This window comes from Podarcis tiliguerta (assembly GCF_965153285.1).
Source record: "Podarcis tiliguerta genome assembly, chromosome: 7".
Lineage (NCBI taxonomy): Eukaryota > Metazoa > Chordata > Lepidosauria > Squamata > Lacertidae > Podarcis > Podarcis tiliguerta.
The window spans coordinates 38973906-38992458 of record NC_139540.1 but is presented as its reverse complement, the minus strand read 5'-3'; the positions used below and the strand labels follow the sequence as shown (position 1 = coordinate 38992458).

Here is an 18553-nt window from a genome sequence, read left to right as displayed (position 1 = left end):
GGTAAAGCACCCTGTGATCCTCAGCTGAAGGGTAGTATAGAAATTTAATAAATAATAATTTTATCCTATCACATTCTCAATATGCTTTTTAAAATAGTTTCTGCAGGACTTATTTCTGTAGAATGTTCTTGAGATGGAATACATGACTTGATCCTTTTCTACAGCCCCTGCTCTTCTACTTGTTCCATCTCCTTTCCTTTTCTCTCCCCCTTCTCCATGAACATCATAAAGCACACAATTCAAAAGCTCTAAAAAGGGACAAACTTCTAGAGATATGGCCAAAGTTCACATGAAGTTTGGCATTCAGTATGGCATTCCATTTGAAGAGAATCATTGCATCTCTGGAATTCTTTTCCAGTTTAGTTTAGTTTTTTTCTATTTCAGTTCATAGATGAACTTCTTCTTTACCTAATCTCTCTTACCTGGTAGCAGGTGCTGCTGCTCTGGTGGCAGAGAATGTGTGGAGACATCTTTCCTTGCCTCACCCTCCTTCCCACAGCAGCAATCCTGATACCAGGAGCTTGGGGAAATATAAACCCTTCATACTGTTACCACAAGAGCAGAAAGTTCTGCCACCAGGCAAGGGGATTTAGGTGCTTATGAGAGCAGCATTAAGCAATGCACTCACATTGATGCCATTGGGAGAATGACAGAGTTCATTCTTGCTTTTAACTGGTTCAGAATAAACTCAGCCAATTTTCCAGTCTCAAGGAGGAAGGGGAGAAACTCATTTTGACAAGCCTAATTATAAATGTAATCTGTGCAAACTTGCCCATTGCTACAAATTTCTTAAACACATGAGAAAAGGGACTGAAGCTTTTAGCATGCAGACAATATGCTTTTGAATCATAGCCCTTCATTCCATGGCCCTGATTGAGGGAGCCAGAAGCAGAGAATGGGGTTTTGGTTGTGTTCCTGATGTTTCCCCCTCCATAGTAAGAGCTCTGACAGTGCTGATAACCTATAATGAATTCAAAAAAAAAAGGTGCCTCTGCCAGCTTCTGTTTCCTGCTCCCGCTCACAACAAATGTTATGGAGTGAAATAGGTTTCTACTTGCAGATTGTTTTCTCTGGATCAGGGTGATTGTTTTATTATCTAGATGTTAATAGAAAAATCACAATCCACATTGGTCAAATGTCAAGATTGTACTTTCTCTATGAGAGTCATGAAAAACAAAGCACAGTTTGTTTTTCTTCTTCCATGGTGCTACTCTCCTCTAAAATCTCTTTCAACACCGTTTCCTCTGATAGAATCCATCAGATAGGAAACTGCTCTAACAAAACTATTAACATAGTTATGGCTTCGGATTTATATTTTCAGAACAGAAGAAACCACACACAGATATCTTAATCAACATATCCAGCTGGCAACAGTGTCAGAATAAGAGAAATGTCAGTTGCCTTCCAGACAGAAACCATTAGAATCAGCCTCAGTCCTTGTAATATTTTCTCTAGCCTTATAAAATCCTACTTTGCTCATTCACCTGAAGCAAGTAATTTGCTTTGACAGGCCACTGACATACTATCAGCTTTTACATTATCATGATTACCACAAGCCTGATCTATACTTCACTGAAGTCAGTGGGTGCCTTTCCATTGATTTTGCCCCCCCCAACTGCCAAAATATACCCCAGGCCTTGTCAAAGAACATTGCAGATTATTTTCCCAAGGTATTTACTTGACCAGAAGAATAAATTTGGTTTGGAACCTATCACATACCCCCATCCATATTCTCTTTGTGCACATTACTGTGTTTTGATTATTAAGAGCTGGGCCAAATTTCTGACAGCTTCAATTTTCATGTCAAAAATTGCACTTCTGATCAATCAGGGCCTTTATTGATCAGCTAAGCAATGTGCAGGAAAATTGTGAGAGTTTCTGCATGTATCATCCATATCAGCGGTGTTTAAAAGTTCCTGATCTGGCCCACAGAAAATGCCAGAAGGGTTTTGACATCTCTGAGCTTTTCTCACCAAACTTTGAGAGAGCCTCTGACTCAACTGAGTGAATCCATTTTTTGAGGACATGGTGAGGTGGGGGCTGTCACCAGTTACATGAATTGTAGGAGAAGGCTTGCCCACAGAAAGCAGATAAAGGGACTAAGCCCAAGGTTTTGGTCCAGTTAGGAAGCTTCCTTGAGGTTGGTGACACAAACATAGGAATTCAACAGCTTTATTCTGACATTCTGCTCACTGCTAACAATAATACAAGAGGAGGAACCGATTGCGCAGGGTTCCAGATCACATAGGAGCTTGTACTATGAAGGTTCCTACCTCACAGCAATGGTATTTTTCAGTAGAAACCTACTGCTACCCAATATTAATGATCTTTACAATTTATCACTTGTGGCAGCAACACTCATAACAGCATATCATCTATCCTGGTATTTTTATTTTTTTGAGAAACTCAAAAAGCCTTTTCGTTATCTTTGAAATTCATGAGTGAAGACAAAATCCTACTGCTGCTTTTCCTTTTCTGATGCCAGTAAAGTTGAATAATTCAAACTTGAGATCCTTACCCTTTTATCTCTCCTGCTATTCATAAAAAACCGGGGGGTTGGGGTGATGAGTGATGGCCTTTGGGTTTCAAAGCCTTTGTAGTTCTTGATTATTATTACTTCACTTTTCTATAGCAAACAACATCTAAAGTAGCTGGCAAGAGGTGTAAACACAAAGCATACAAATATTAAAATTACACGAAGCACAAATTAATTATTCTTTAGTAAGCATCCTTTAGATTTGTTATGGATTGAATACAGAGGCCAGGATCAATTCCTGTGGCTCAGGCAAGCAAACAAGCCAAAGCTGGTTAAAAAGTGCAGGCTGAATCCAGGAGCATATCCATCTGTACATACCTTGGAAGAAAAAGCATCTTCATCCAGAAGAGATTGGATACTCATCTTCAAATTAATGGAGCCTTTAACAGCATTTCCATCTTATCTGGATGAAGTATCAAGTTGTTCACCCCCCACCAATTCTTCCCTGGTGCCATATGCCAGTTCAAGACTGTCACCTACCACTTTGTGTTCAGAAAATGGAAATGTGTCATTATCATTATACTGATGGTAGTTCAGTCGTTGTTTCAGTTCCCATGTTGTAATTTTCTGTCCAAAAGAGCAATCAACTCCCTACAGTCTTTATTGGAATCCAGTATCATGGCTTTGCAGTATAGTATGTATTGTTAGGGTTTCATTTCCACTATCACCAAACTAGGACGTATTTATGTAACGCTCCCTGCCCCTTTAGCCTGAGCATAACTATGCATAAATTATGCTTGGTATGAAAAAGGTGACTGAAAGATTGGAAGTTGTGGTCATTAATAGAAAAACTAGAAGCTGCCTTATTTCAAATCAGACCACTGCACTGATAAAGCAGCAGATCTCCAGGGTTTCTGATGGGGGATATTTTCATTCCTAACTGGAGATGCAGCCAATTAAACCTTAGACCACCTTCATGCAAACCAGATGCTGTACCACTGAGTTGTAGCCCTTCCCCATAAACATAAAATGCTACCTTATATCAAGTCAGATTATTGGTCCATTTTGCTTAGTAATCTTGGCACTGATTGTGTTGGATTCCAAGCCTTTATCAGGAGAAACTGGCAACTCTCCCAGGCACCCGGCTTGGTCTCCTGTTGACCTCCCGGTCTGCTCTCCCGGCAGGATCCAGGCAGAGGTCGCGATAGGCGATCCTTCTCAGCATGAGAAGAACACACCCCTCTTTCCTGCCCCCCCCCCCCCGGCAGGGGAAAGAGATAGACAGAAACGTATTTACATGGCTTTATTTCTGTCTTTGCAGTGTTACAAAAAACATGTCTGCTCTCTGCAAACTCCAGCAGACGACTGAACAAACACTTCCTGTACAGCTCATATTACACTCTGAGCTAATTCCGGTGCCCTCTGTTTCCCACAGACACTCCCAACATCATGTGGTGTTGTTTTCAAGCAATCAGCTCTCAGCAGCATTGCTTCTATATCGTAACAGATTGGCAGTGGAAGTCCAGGGTTTCAGGCAGGCAATCTTCTCCAGCCCTACCTGGAGTTGCCAGAGATTGAACCCATGACCTTCTGCAGGCAAACTTGATTCTCTACCACAAAAGACAAGCAAAAGAAAGTCCTTTTCACATCACATAGTTAACTGAATGGAAGTTGCTGCCACTAGATGTAAGACAGGGGGCTTCAGAGGGTAATAAAAATTAATTCACAGAGGATATGCCTATGAATGACTATTAACCATGGCAGCTAAACTGTATCTTCAAATTCAGAGGCAGCTTGTCTCTGAATATTATTTGTTGTGGGGCAAACAAGAGGACAGATGCCTTCTTGACATATTTGTAGAATTCCCGATAGCATCCGGCTGATCACTTCTAGAAGCAGGATGCTGGACTCGATGGATCCTTGGTGTTCTCCAACAGGGATATTCTTGGTTTTGAAATTCCTCAAACCACAAAGCCAGATGGCTTTAGCAGCTTCCATGTTTTCTGAAATCGGGTCATTATTAGCTGGCAATGAAGCTAACTCTGCAGCTTCCAATTAAAATTAAATCACTTGTGCCAACCAAGGAAAAAAGCAAGTGCCTAAGAAGTAATCAGGATTCTTCACCACTCCAAACCCAGCACCTGGCACACTTGAGGGTAGCTTTCATTTTGGTTGAAACGAGCTGGCATGATGGGATGGCTGATACACTGCCTATTTCCCAGAGTGCCAATTCCAAGCTCTGCTAAGTAGCAAAGCTTTGTAACAAAAGTGAATTCAAGGAAGGATGTATTAAGCCCATCTTGGAACAGTGTGTTTGCATGATACCATGTCAAGAGCAATAAGAATGTGATACTTTTAGAGGGTTTTCTTTCCCAATTAAATTTATCCTCTAATAAAATCAAGAGGAACAGATGTTTCTAACAAGAGCTATGTCGGCCTCATTTGGATGTAATGCAAAACTATAATTGAGTGTTGTAGGAATGAGCCTGGGCTTCATTAGCCACCCTGCCCTCTGATTTCCTCTAGTGCAGGCACAAGGAGAGCAGTAGTTTTCACTTCTATTTTTAACTAACCAGAGTTTAACTAACCAAATCCCAACAAACCCATGGTTTAGGAAGTTGGTTTATTTTCCTAAGCCTGTAGCCCCCCAGATGCTGTTGAACTACAACTCCCATCAGCCTTGTCCACAGTGTCTGGATCTGGTGGGAGTTATAGTGCAACAACAACTGCAGAGCTACAGGTTGGCCACCCCAACTCTACATTACGGTTCAGCTGAACCTCTTTAAAGTTTGGATGTAACAATACACTGTGGGTAAATCAGAATGGAAACCAAAGTTTCCAATTTCCTCCTTGCAGCCATACGAGAAGAGGAAATGAGGAGCACACAAGTCCAGAGCTCAGGCAGTTAATGCTAAACCATTTCAGACCAGGCCTGTGAGAATCAACAAATTAGGTAGGAAGTTCAGGTTTCCTGACATAGGGTAAAATATGTTCAGCCAGTTGTAGTATGAAATGTCAAATTAATAATGTTTCCTAACAAGTGCATATTGATAGTTCCCATTATTTTCATTTTGCTGAGAAGCAGTTCTTGAATACTGCATTATCCTGGAATTTGGACTGGAAAATGAGAAGTTTTGTGATGATCAAAAGACCACAGAAAAGTTAGAGAGGGAGGGTGCTTATTAACTTTTTCTTGCAACTACTGTACATTTTGTTTGCTGGTGCCTGGATGGCCGCCATTGCATGGTTTGTAGCGGTTTTGTGCTTTGGTTTTTTTCCTGCTCACTTTTGACCTTCTGAACATGTGCATTTGTAACCCTCCTTTCAACAAAGCTTCCAGGGCAGCTTATGTAAACAGAATACAAAAAACCCCCCAAAAACTTGTTTTAAAAAACCAGCAGGCAATAGCAGAAATAATAATGATAGCTAGATAAAAGCAGCAAGAAATCATTTGATAGAAATGAAGGCCAACTGAGAAGCTAAAGCAGGTCTAGGAAAACAAAAAGGTCTCTGCTGGATGTGAAGATGTGAAGGCAGGCACCAGGCAAACCCTCTCCCCTTGCTTTAGCTCCCCTCCCACATCACTATAGTCCTTCTAAGTCCATGATCCTTGCTACAATGTTGTGCAGGTGTCCTGTGCCCAAACAGCATCTGCAAATGGACAATTAGGATCTTGCATCAAGTGCCTTCGAAGGGTAATGAAAGTGCATCAACAAATGAGACTATCAGGTGTGGGGCAAGTGGTCATGGTTTAGAGAAAGCAGCATTGCAGTCTAAATTGGGACTCATGCTGAGCCTAATTAGGCCCACAGGACAGAGATTTCCCACCCAGCCTTGATTAATAAGCTTAGTCTTCTTATAGCAATCTTATTGTGTCTAAAAATCTTCTGTAGAGGTCCATAGCCAAGAAATTTCTTGAACAGAGATATAATACACAGCTGCAAAGAAGCTGTTGTGGCTCTTTGACTTTGGAATCCCTCTCTAAGGAGCCACACCTAGTGCCAACATTACAATCTTTTCAAGATTTTGCTCTATATCCCAGGCATTTAGTTGGAACTGTTTTTGTTCTTTTGTTAAAATCTGAGAATGGGAAGTTGCACAATGTGTCATTGCTGAAATGAAGCTTATCGGTAGTCTAGAGGCAGGGGTAAAGCGAATGAAAGGCTGGAGATGACTGGTTAAAATGCTTAATTTAACCCACTGAAATTGATTGCAGTTATGGCCCAGAATGCTAGATTAGTTTTCAAAGATCAATCAGTGGATGTTTATTTCTTCAGATTAACATGGTTGTCACCATCTTGCCCTTCATGTAAGCTTCCCTTAGGCATTTGTCCATAGCTAGAGACAGAATGATGAACCAGATGGTCTGTCTCAGCATAGCAATTTTATACCCAAGTTAAATATCTCACCCTCAGTATCTGCTTCTTCACTTTGGGGTTAATAGTGACCTGGAGGATTACAAATAAGGATTACAGAGCATTATCTCTATTAGTATTTTCCACATTAATGTGTGTGTGGGGGGGGAATCTTCTATTTTTTTTGCTAAATGTAAACCCTGTATGTAAATACAACAGTATTTTCAGGGAGGCTTCAATTAAACTGAAAAAAGAACTACAATACAAACAATTATAAAATTGTCCACCATTATAGAACCATTATATTTCTCTGATGCTGAGCAGCAATACCTGTTACTTTTGAAAAGCCAAACTTATACTGGCTATTGGAAACATTATAATTTTTGGCCATAAATGTGCATTTATGAACTTGAGCTCCCCAGCCCTGAGATCCCAATGCACTCATTGTATATTACATTATAATATGTTCTAACATTTAGTTTTAAACTGTTGTTTTAAGAACTGAGTGAACCTGTGTGAGGGAATCCTGACACCCAGAATGGAATGCTAGACTGCTGTAAAAAGCTTGGATGCTACACTATTGTACCAAGTGTACATGATGCTGAGACATTCACATGAATAAGTACTCCCACAGACCTGCCACTTTGCCAGAAAAACAAGCACTCTTGACCCATAGCTCCACTATGTTGTGTGACTCCATCACGACCCTCAAAATGGGCAGAGTTTGGGACAGTATCTTGGTCTTACTAATTCCAAACAATTCAAGCAAATAAGAGTACATTTTGGCTGGTGACCAGTTAACAGTAGCCCTATGCAAATATTCAAATTATGTACAAAATGGAGTGTGGAGCAGGATCATGGTGGCAGGCCCCATCCTGACTTAAAGAGCATTAAGAAAGCCTAAATGCATACAGTTCTGCACAACCAGACTCCAGAGAGACCTTGAATTGAATGTGCTTAGATATTCACATTTGAATATCTTCATAAGGCTTACATATAGCAGCCCATGTTTACATCGCGAAAACTTAAAGACGACCATTTATTCACATCCCGTATTCAGTGAATGCTGAATGGCTACATCTTTCCCCTGACCTTTGACACTTGAGATGTGTATTTTTAGAGCCTACCCTATTTTTTATGTCTGTATTCTTTGTCATTGTAAGTTTTTAAATGGTTTTTAATATTGTATTTCAGATTGTTGTAACCTTAAATAAGTAGCAGTAATAATAATAATAGGCTGTAATTTTTGGTGTTAGGATTTGTAGATGATGCTTCAAAGCATTTGCTTGATAGGTAGTTTGTAATATTTCATCATTCTTTGGGGAACAATTTCTCTAAAGGCAGTTGGATCCATTGCTCCAGGTTACAGTTTTGGAATTACAGATGGTTTCTTTGCTTTCGCTAGAGCTGAATGAAGCCAAAGTACCATGTGTGGCAATCTTATTGGTGTATTTGTCTCACCTAAAAATGGGCATACAGATATAGTTTGATCATGATGGGTAGAAGGAAGTTCTAAAGCACAAGATGATAGTCCTATGTTTTCCCCCTCAGGTAGGAAGCCATTTGGAAACCCTGCTCCATTACATAACATTAATCAGCCCATTTGGCCAATTTTATTGAAATGGAAGTTATCAGAACACTAACTTTGCACTAGGAAAATGAGTTAATCTGCAATAAATAGGTACTCAGGACAGGAGATGAAGTCTGGCTTATTTACCACATATTTGACATAGTGTAAATTGGGGTCTTCACTTTACTTCTATCTTTTGCTGTTAACCAGGTTCAGCCTGAGCTAAAAGGATTTCAACGAACATTTCACAAATGCAGCCTGAGTGCTCTGAACCAGACACTGTCAAAATGTGATGCAGTTTTATGATCAAAGAGACTTTGGAGCAGAGAACACTGCTCTTGTTTAATTTTATTATCATTGGTACGTTATAAAGTTCTCTAGAAGGACTTTTTCTCTGCTTATATTTTGTGTGCTGATGTTCCTGTGTATGTTTTCTTCTTCTTCTTCTTCTTTCCCCCCCCCCCCCCCCCTTTAGGCTGTACTATGGCGGTACAAGTTTTCCCAGCTTAAAGGGTCTTCAGATGATGGCAAGAGCAAAATCAAATTCTTGTTCCAAAATCCAGATACTAAACAGATTGAAGCAAAGGTAAAAGCAAGAACTCCAATATGTTTCCCTTGTCTGAAGGATATTAGATCAAGTAAACAGGGGCAGGGAAGACAACAAAATTTGAGGCTCGTGTACTGATGCTTAAATAACAAGATGAACACTCAGTTCTGTTGCTATTTTGTCTGAGAACTAGAAAAAAGTAAACTAAAAATCAGGCAGAGCTGCATGCAAAGCCAAGCCAAGCCGATAACTAGGTTGATGCATTGTAGTCTTCATTCAGTAGGGAATTGGACATTGAGAGGACAGTTCCTTCAGTGTAAAAGTCTGCCCCTCAGTAGCTAGTCCAGTTATTTAAGGTATTAGCTAATACACATACAAAAAGGCTGTTGCTGTAACTATACACACTGCTTGTACTCTGGGGAGGTCACTTGAGTGCTCCTAACATAGCAGCCCCATGGGGTGCACTCCATTGTCTCTTGAGATTGATGGATGCCATCATGGGCCATCAACATGTTAACAGCTTGGCTTTTCTCTGGCTAGCTATGTGAAGCTGCCTTGGCTTGTGATCCTAAACAGCACTTGGCTTTTAATTAACCAGACTTTTCTTACCTCATGAATTCATGAGTTTCTCAAATTCTAGCTCTTTACTGGGTCTAGAGATTATGGAGAGTCTACCCCTCCCCCAAACTCATAACAATATGTTGTGATAAAGGGTGCTACGGATATTTATTAGGTATGCATTTCAACTTTGTGGTTTGGCAGAGCTTAGCATATGCTATGAATACTAAACTACCCAGGTGAAATTATGCCACATACTTACTTCATTTATTATATCAGGTAGCTGATGCCATTCCTGCTTCTCAGCCACCTGGTAACAGCAGACTGTGCTGAGACAGAATTTGTACACCTTTCTTCCCTCTGATTCCTAATCTTCGTCAGAAAGCGTTGCTGTAACAACAGTTATGGTGTGGGTGGGGGAATGCTAGTGGATTTGTCTATGTGTTGTGGTTATACATTGTGGAGTTATATACAAGAGAAGGAATGAAGACTATTTACTTTAATAATAATAATAATTTTATTATTTATACACCACCCATCTGGCTGGGCTGTTCCAGCCACTCTGGGCAGCTTGCAACACATATTAAAACATCAAACATTTAAACTTCTCAATACAGGTCTGCCTTCAGAGGTCTTCTAAAAGTTGTATAGTTATTTTTCTTCTTGACATCTGATGGGACGGTGTTCCACAGGGAGGGCGGCACTGCTGAGAAGGCCCTCTGCCTGGTAACCTCACTTCTCGCAGTGAGGGAACCACCAGAAGGCCCTCGGCGCTGGACCTCAGTGTCTGGGCTGAATGATGGGGTGGCAGCACTCCTTCAGGTATATGAGGCCTTTGAAGGTCAGCACCAACCCTTTGAATTGTGTGGCGCTGGTCTGAGTCCTAGACTTTTGCATGTTATGAAGAAGAAGCTTCCTGTTTTATGCTTCTGTTATAACTTGCAAACCCTCAAAGTGAGAGACATCTGATGCCAGGACAGCTTATCTACAGGGAAGAAAATGGGGCAAGGGACAGCGACCATATATTCATTTTTAGTGCTTCCTTATAGCATGTGAGTAAAGGATAAATTATTACATGTGATGTCTTGTTCCTGCAATAAGTACTGCTGTGAAATCCTGTTCTCTGTAAAAGTGTTTGAGCATGTGTCTCAGGATTGCATTGAGCAGCATGCCAGAGCATTTTACATTTTCTGTCAGACTTTACTTCATAAAAGAGCAAATTCCGGTTCACCTGCACTTATACCTATATGTTTAATCAAGAACAGAGAATTCAAATGTGGGTTCATGTGCAGTTACTGACAGAATATTTTATTGGCCAGTAGCTCTAACATTAACCTGGGTATGTCTGGCAATCTTTCTCCATTGTAAGGTAAGTTCTGACAGGGGGAAAATATATATAGATCCTGACAAGTGAGAAGCCCATGCTATAAAAGCAGCCGCCTGCACATTTGACCAGTCATGTTTGCCCGCTTGGACATAAAACTTTAGTTACAAACTGAACATAAAATAACACTAAATCTAGTTTTATAATCTTCAGTGATAGAGGAAGTCTTGCTCAGGTACAGTTCTAAGGAAAAAATCTTGGCTCATTGGGAATTGCCAGCCAATAATAAACTTGTATTTTTGTGATACATTTCATAAAAGAATTCAGAGAGGAGTTTATTCCAGATTAAATTCCATGTGTTTGGTTCACATGCAGGTTTTTGGAAACGTGAGATTTACTGCTGCACAACAGAGGATTGCCGCCATAGGCACATTATGTCCTCAACTGGTACAGGGAAGGCTGAAAGAATGAGCACAGGAGACTGGTATTGGGTTGAATTAGGCCACAACTTTATTGATTACAGGAAAGGGTAGGTTTGGCTTAGGCATTGGGCATGTATCCAGCATCAGGCAACACACCTACTATCTGACAGGAGCCTAGTGGGTTTGACACTGTACTGTGCCACAACCCCACACAGGCTGCCATTTGAAGAGTGTATTGGCCCATCAGTCCCTGTGTGGATTCCTGGACAGAGTCACCCCTCCCAGACCCCTTTAGCAGTGTATCCTCCAGCCCAATGCCTTATCCCCCCAAAGTTGTAACAGTTACTGTGAGGTAGGTGAAAACATGCCAAATTGCTTGCAGAAGAAAATTCCTCCCTGCCCCCAAAATGACGACCAAGCAAAGCATAGCAAAGACTGTATGCCACACGTCTGCTTCCCCCCTGGGCAGACCACTAACATACTGGGGTGGGTGAAAAATCCTGTGATGGTCAGCAAATAGGGCAGCCTGCACCTAGCCACCCCCTTAAATAAGCTAAAGGTGGAATGGGCACAGCCTCTCCTGCCACTGTCCCTCCTAATCTATTGTGCAATCAAGTTGCCAGCAGATCAATTGTACCATTAAGTGACTTTAACTTAGTGCTACAATCCAATATATTCAAAGCACACATTAGTAAAAATCTGGAAGAAATGTGAAATGCTCCTTGAGAATGTCAGACTCATTAGTCTACTATTTATGGTGAAAAGCAAGAAAGCTAGCCAAATTTTGGCATTGTTTACAATGCAGCTTTAATTACGAATTACCAAGTGCATTATAGAAATACAGCAGCATCATGCCTCATTGCTTAGTATGTATTCCTCACCCTTTGATTGTAAAGATTTTTTTGAAAAAGGACAGCTTTCTATAATGCTGTTTTTGAAAGCTCAAAATCAGCCTTTTAAAATTGTATTTGTTTTGGGGACACTGTGCTTTATATTTCATGCAGAAAGCATCCCAGCGAACACATCCTTTAAGTTCACATCCTCTTTGCTGTTTCCACATTTAGCTAATAGGATATTTCTGTTTTGTTCCTGGGTTTACAGAAGATGTAACAACTTACCGTATTTTTCGCACCGTAGGGCGCACCGGACCATAGGGCGTACCTAGTTTTGGGAGGCGGAAAACAAGAAAAAAATATTCTGAACCCCAGAAGTCAGAAGAGCAAGAGGGATCTGGCTTCTGGGATACCGTGTGACTGTTCTGGCTGCTGGGGTAACCGTGCCAAGCCTCTTCAGGGCAGCGGGATGAAGGCTCCCCCTGCCCAAAGAAGCTGCACAGGGCTAAAGCAGAAGCCAGGACAGACGCGTCGCTGAAGGGGCAATGCGCCTTCTCTCTCTCTATGCAGCGCCCCTCCTTCACAGGAGAGGCGGTGCGCAGAGAGGGAGAAGGCACAGCGCCCTTCAGCGAAGCTAGAGAAGGAACAGAAGGAGACCCTTCTGTTCCTCCTCAGGCTTCGCTGGACAGGCGTGTTGCTGCCAAGCGGGAGGAGGAACAGAAAGAGTCCCTTCTGTTCCTCCTCCAGCTTCGCACGACAGGCGCGTCGCTCAAGGGGCGCTACGCCTTCTCTCTCTCTGCGCAGCGCCTCTCCTTCACAGGAGAGGCGGTGCGCAGAGAGGGAGAAGGTGCAGCGCCCTTCAGCGAAGCTGGGGAAGGAACAGAAGGAGACCCTTCAGTTCCTCCTCCGGCTTCCAGGACTGGCGCGTTGCCGCGGAGCCAAGGCGCGCCTAGTTTTTTGGGGGGGAAATAAAGGGAAGAAAAATTATTTTTCCCCCAGGCGCGGGGCTGGGGCGGGGGAAGCTCGAGCTTCCCCCAACCCCAGCCCACAGAACAGGCAACTCTCCGCAAGCCGCTGGAGCCCAAATGCGGGCTCCAGCGCCTTGCCAAGAGCTACCCAAGCGTGCCGGGGCTTCGGGATAAGAGGCAGCTCTGTGCAAGCCGGGGGAGCCCTCCCGCGGCTTGCGCAGTGCTGCCTCTTATCCCGACGCCCCAGCGCGCTGAGCAGTCTCTTCGGGTAGCTTTGGGATAAGAGGCAGCTCTGCGCAAGCCGGGGGAGCCCTCCCGCGGCTTGCGCACAGCTACCCGAAGCCCCGGCGCGACTGCTCAGCGCGCCCGGGCTTCGAGGTGCAGGCAGCTCTGCGCAAGCCGGGGGAGCCCGGGGGGGTCTCCCGCGGGCTCCCAGGGCTTGCGGATAGCTTCCTGAAGCCTGGAGAGGGAGAGGGGTCAGTGCGCACAGACCCCTCTCGCTCTCCAGGCTTCAGCGAAAGCCTGCATTCGCCCCATAGGACGCACACACATTTCCCCTTCATTTTTGGAGGGGAAAAAGTGTGTCCTATAGAGCGAAAAATATGGTAAATGATGCCAGCATTGTGGACAGGGAATATCATCATGTTTTGTTAAGTCTTTGTGAGTTTCCCATTACTTTTAGTTATAAAATACTAGGCAAAGGTTAAACCAATCCATTTATGTCATTCATCCATCACTCTGTTAATTCCAAACACAGAGTAAGATTCCCCCCCAACCAATGTTATTTTATTTAACAAAAATTGTATACTAATTAACTATAAATAGAACCTCTAAGGCAGGGGTTGTCAACCTAGTCCCTACCGCCCACTAATGGGCATTTCAGAATTCTAGGTGGGCAGTAGGGGGTTCTATGGCACAAGCTGAATCCTCCTTCCATCGAGCACTGGTGGGCCGTAAGGAAATTTTACCATCAAGAAAGATTCATTAGTGGGTGGTAGGTATAAAAAGGTTGACTACCACTGCTCTAACCCCACCCCATAAAATATACAATACCATTATCAATAACAGTCATAGTCAAAAGCAAGTTTTGAAAAATGGTTCACCTTGATCTGTTTTACGTCATCAGCATATTGATGATATCCTCACCTTATCCCACAGTGATCTCTTGCCAGTGTTGGAAAATATGGGGAAAGTAATAGAATTGTGACATGAGCACAATTTCCTGAAGGATTCTAGTAGCTATTAATGCTGAAATCCAGTGTGCTGCAATGACTGAGAGTGTCACATGTGAGTTTCTGGCTCAAATCTTGCCCAGCCATGGTTAGATGGCCTTTATGTAGGCTGGTATCTGTGTCTCCAGTGCTATGTGGGGATAATAGTACTATCCATTGATTTTAATGGGTCCAGTATTCAATATGACTTCAGTCAGATGCAACCCAAATCATAAGTTGCTCATAGTTGTAGTAATAATATTCAGTGTCATAATTTGTGAAAAGGTACCAGACTATACCAGATTAACAACCAAAGTATGTTGTAAGTATTAGCATTGTTCTGCCCCCACAAGGGTCAGTTATTTAGTGATAGCAAATTTGTGTATTAGTATTAGGTAGAAGGAATAATTATGCCCCTTTAAGAAAACATAATGCCTTTCCCCCCTTTTAGACCTCAAGGCAGATTGGGAAATGTAGGTACAGCTATATTCTAGTTTCTATTGGCTCTGCTCAGAGCGGGAAGAAACCTCCCTTTCTCTTTTGTTTCAGTCTAGTGCTTGCCTATCCAGGAAGATAGATGAACTCGCTCGTTCTTACATAACTCAGCAGGGAACTTCATAAAAAGCATCTAACCACTTTAATTTTCCTAACTTGTAACATGAAATTAATGTAATTTGCAGGAAATCATCATGAACCTGGCACACGCTAAACTGCAGTTAGTGGATATAGTATACATGCAGCAGGATACTTTTATTCTGAAAATAGTAGCCTACCGTGTCATAAAACATGGCTTAACAGTTAGAACATTTTGCACTAGGATGGTAGAAATCTCAAAACACTGTATCCAACTAAGTCATATTAAACTTAAACTGATTTAAATCAATAATCTTAGGTTAGTCAGTTCCATTGCAGTGGTTCCAACTCTGTGTATGATTTAGATGCCATCCACTGAATGTGGCTTTCCATCTCTATGGGAAGAGATAAACAGCATCCCTAGGTTCTAGTATTCCTCTTTATTCAGAATGTCCTCTACAAGCTTTTTGACCATCAAGGTCACAAATGGAATGGGCACCATTAGGCAATTCTTCCCAAGGGGTGAAGTAACATGGCTGCAAATGCTGCCCAGGAGGGTTTGGTCAGGGGCTTTGATCCCCACTGGGACAGACAGAACCAGAAGAAAGGATAACAGCTGTGGTCAAGACTGTGGCTTGGCATGGTTATCAGGAAGCTCAGCATTGCAAAAGGAAGGTCCCACCTCTTTAGGGAAAATGAGATTTGCTAAGTTAGTGGAAGGAGGCTGCAAACTTTATCAGGAATGTGGTAAGAAATATTAAGACCTTGTGCTTACCTTTGTAAAGAGGAAAGGATCCAAGGTAGGTTGATCACTCCAGATGGCACAAGGACCAGTGCAGAACTGGAAAATGTCACCTGTGTTGGGAGAGCAAAAAGTTCATGTTGATTGCAATGGGGAAAAGCAGAATGGTCACAAGAATGGAGCAGCTTGAGAATGGGCTATGATTCAGGATAAAGGTGGGATACAAGGAGCTGTGTTTTAGTAACTCAGCTCAGGAACCTTCTTACACCTGATTTTCCTCATAATAGCTTAATTTTCCCCCCCCATGCCCATTTTTCATGTTCTTTCAATAATGTTGTGGCCAGTTCAAGCCCATTGATAGGTTTCCACTTCCTTTTATCGTTCTCTACCTACCAGAGGGGCAGGGGGATGAGTTAGCCCATGGATTGTAGAAATAAAGAAACAGCGAATTTAACTTTCTTCTTTCTAGTTCTTCGACAAATTTTCTTTTCCATGCTAAGTCATGGCTTAGTTTCTAGCATTCATTGTCACAAACGTGCAATATAAAATTGCTGTAGCATTCCACTCAAATATCTGAGTGCATGTTCTTCACTGGCCAACAAACACTGCAGCTTTTCACAGTGATGGATGACTATCCTTGACTTGGTTAAACCTCTGTTTGATTGTCTCTACAACAGAGTGCTGGGTGTGCTGTGGAAGATGAAAAGGTGGCCTAATCTTACCTTTGACTTCTTTGCTTTCACTTTCAGGAGTTGGAATTTTCCAACCTGTTTGCAGTCCTGCATTGTATCCACTCCTTCTTTGCGGCCAAAGTGGCCTGTTTGGACCCACTCTATGTTGGCAGTCAGGCCACAGCTGCTGCTACTGCTGTTACTGCTGCTGCTACTACTGGTGCTGCTGTTGCTACATCTTCTGGCACTAGCAAATTGAAGTATACGACTTGATGGCTCCTATTTCTGCACTTGCCACTTTCCAGGAGTACATGAGACTACGTATACGAAACATTCATCAGACAGGTTTCTCGGAGAACCAACAGCAAGCAAGCGAACTGACTCAAGAGACAAGTGGCAGTTGTCAGCAGAGTATAGTCACATGGGATCATGAATTAAGTCTCAATTTTACAAGGCATCAGTACATAATCCAAGCAGAAATCTCTGAGGTGGATGAAGATGCTTTTATAGTATAATCTGATTGTGTTTTGAATGACACTGGAAACAAAAGAAACAGAAATAAACGAATGACACAGTGCTGCACTTAAGTATTTAATACAATTTTCAAATCTCCATAATAACAGACATTTTCTTTCCAGATGTTTTTATATGACAACCTACCAAGTTCTGGATCAGAACTAATTTCCTCTTGCTAGACTATAAATGTCAAGCAAAGAGGGATCAGTGTGTAGCAACAAGGAAGTGAATGCAAAAAGATGCTACTGTATCTCCTTAGAAAAGAAAGCACCTTAAGTACTGTTGCAAATTCATATTTGTGCCCTTTTGACATAGAATCATCTTCATTCTTAATTTTGGTTCCATCCCATTATCATAATGATAATAGTATAGCCATATTAGGTCAACATGTTTTTAAAAAGGAAATATAAGCATAATGAAGCCATCTGCTATTGAAGCCTATAGTACTTAAGCCACTTAGCTCTTGCTCTCATGAACAGCAAATGAGGTGGAAATTCTGTAATTCTCAAATTGCAGTTTGGGGCTCACAAAATTCAGTGTTCTGTGATACAGGCAGTAGCAGCCAGCGGGGGGGGGGGGCAAGGCAGCAGAGAGCTCAGGGTGGTGCAGGCACAGTGCTGGGTATGTTGGATTGCCTTCGCTGCTGCTGTTGTACCACACCTGCTCCTCGCTGCCTTGCCACTCCCTACCCAGTAACCAGTAGAGATGCATGACTTAGGGAAACCAAGTCATAATAATAATAATAATAATAATAATAATAATAATAATAATAATAATTTATTTATACCCCGCCCATCTGGCTGAGTTTCCCCAGCCACTCTAGGTGGCTCCCAGTCAAGTATTAAAAACAATACAGAAACACAGCACACACAGCCGCCAGCTGCTGCTGCATATGGGGAGGGAGGAATCACAGCATGTAGCGAACTCGATGTGAGCATGAATGGTGGTAGCATAGCCTTCAACATGACATGCCAATTTTCTTTCTGTGTGGATATTTTTCATGGAGAATCATCATATCTTGATGAGCCTTCACCTCAGAGCCTAAACTAAACACAGGTTCACCTGTTTTTGTGAGACCTAGGCCTCAATTCTGGAGTAATTCCATTGACCTTATTAGAACTACCCAGAAATTGTTGTTTGAGGATCATGGTCTTAAGCCAACAAAACCTTTCCCCCTTTTCCCTTTGCTATCTTTCTACATACAGATTCTCTGTTGTTAGTAAAAATCTGTTAACATTCAGAATTGTTTTAATTATGAATGAATTACAAAACCAATGTTAAACCTGTTTAATTATGTCTTTTATTATTCAGTTTTATAGTGAAGTGTCTTTTAATCTGCCAGGCTTTGTTCTCAAATCCCAAGTATTATATTTTGTTACAGGCACAATAAAGGTCGCACAAGGCTTTACTTTTAAATTTGATTTTCATATTACCAACAGGAAACCAAGAAATAGAATTCATTTACTCCTTTGTATTTTAATTAACAGCTGTTAAAAATGACCTTACAAAAAAGCAAGCTTTCTTGTAGGTTAAATGGAACATCCCATTTCTTGAAGTGAAACTTGGAAAGTTTTAGCAAACTCTTAAAATGGCATTCAGTGTTGTGTCATGTAAAACTAGCCCACAGGGTAAGACAATGAGCCCTTTTCAGATATTTTATGTATGAGGCCAGCAGGCTCTGCCTCCATTGTTCATGCATTCATTGTACCATTTGCAAAGACCTCCATACATACAGTTGTACATGCAGAGGATTCTTCATCTGTTCGGCAACTCTGGAAAAGCAGCAT

At 41.9% G+C, this 18553-nt stretch overlaps 1 protein-coding gene across 4 annotated transcripts in view; it reads left to right on the top strand.

Annotated features, from left to right (window-relative positions):
* SNTG1 (syntrophin gamma 1) overlaps positions 1-16832 on the top strand; it is a 208540-nt gene extending 191708 nt beyond the window's left edge. For all 4 annotated transcript variants that reach the window (XM_083451163.1, XM_083451162.1, XM_083451164.1 and 1 more), the window contains 2 exons: positions 8877-8987; positions 16329-16832. In XM_083451163.1, coding sequence (XP_083307289.1) covers positions 8877-8987; positions 16329-16523 — 306 coding nt within the window. In that variant the 3' untranslated portion in view covers positions 16524-16832. The remainder of the gene's footprint in view (positions 1-8876; positions 8988-16328) is intronic.
* The last annotated feature ends 1721 nt before the right edge of the window (positions 16833-18553 follow it).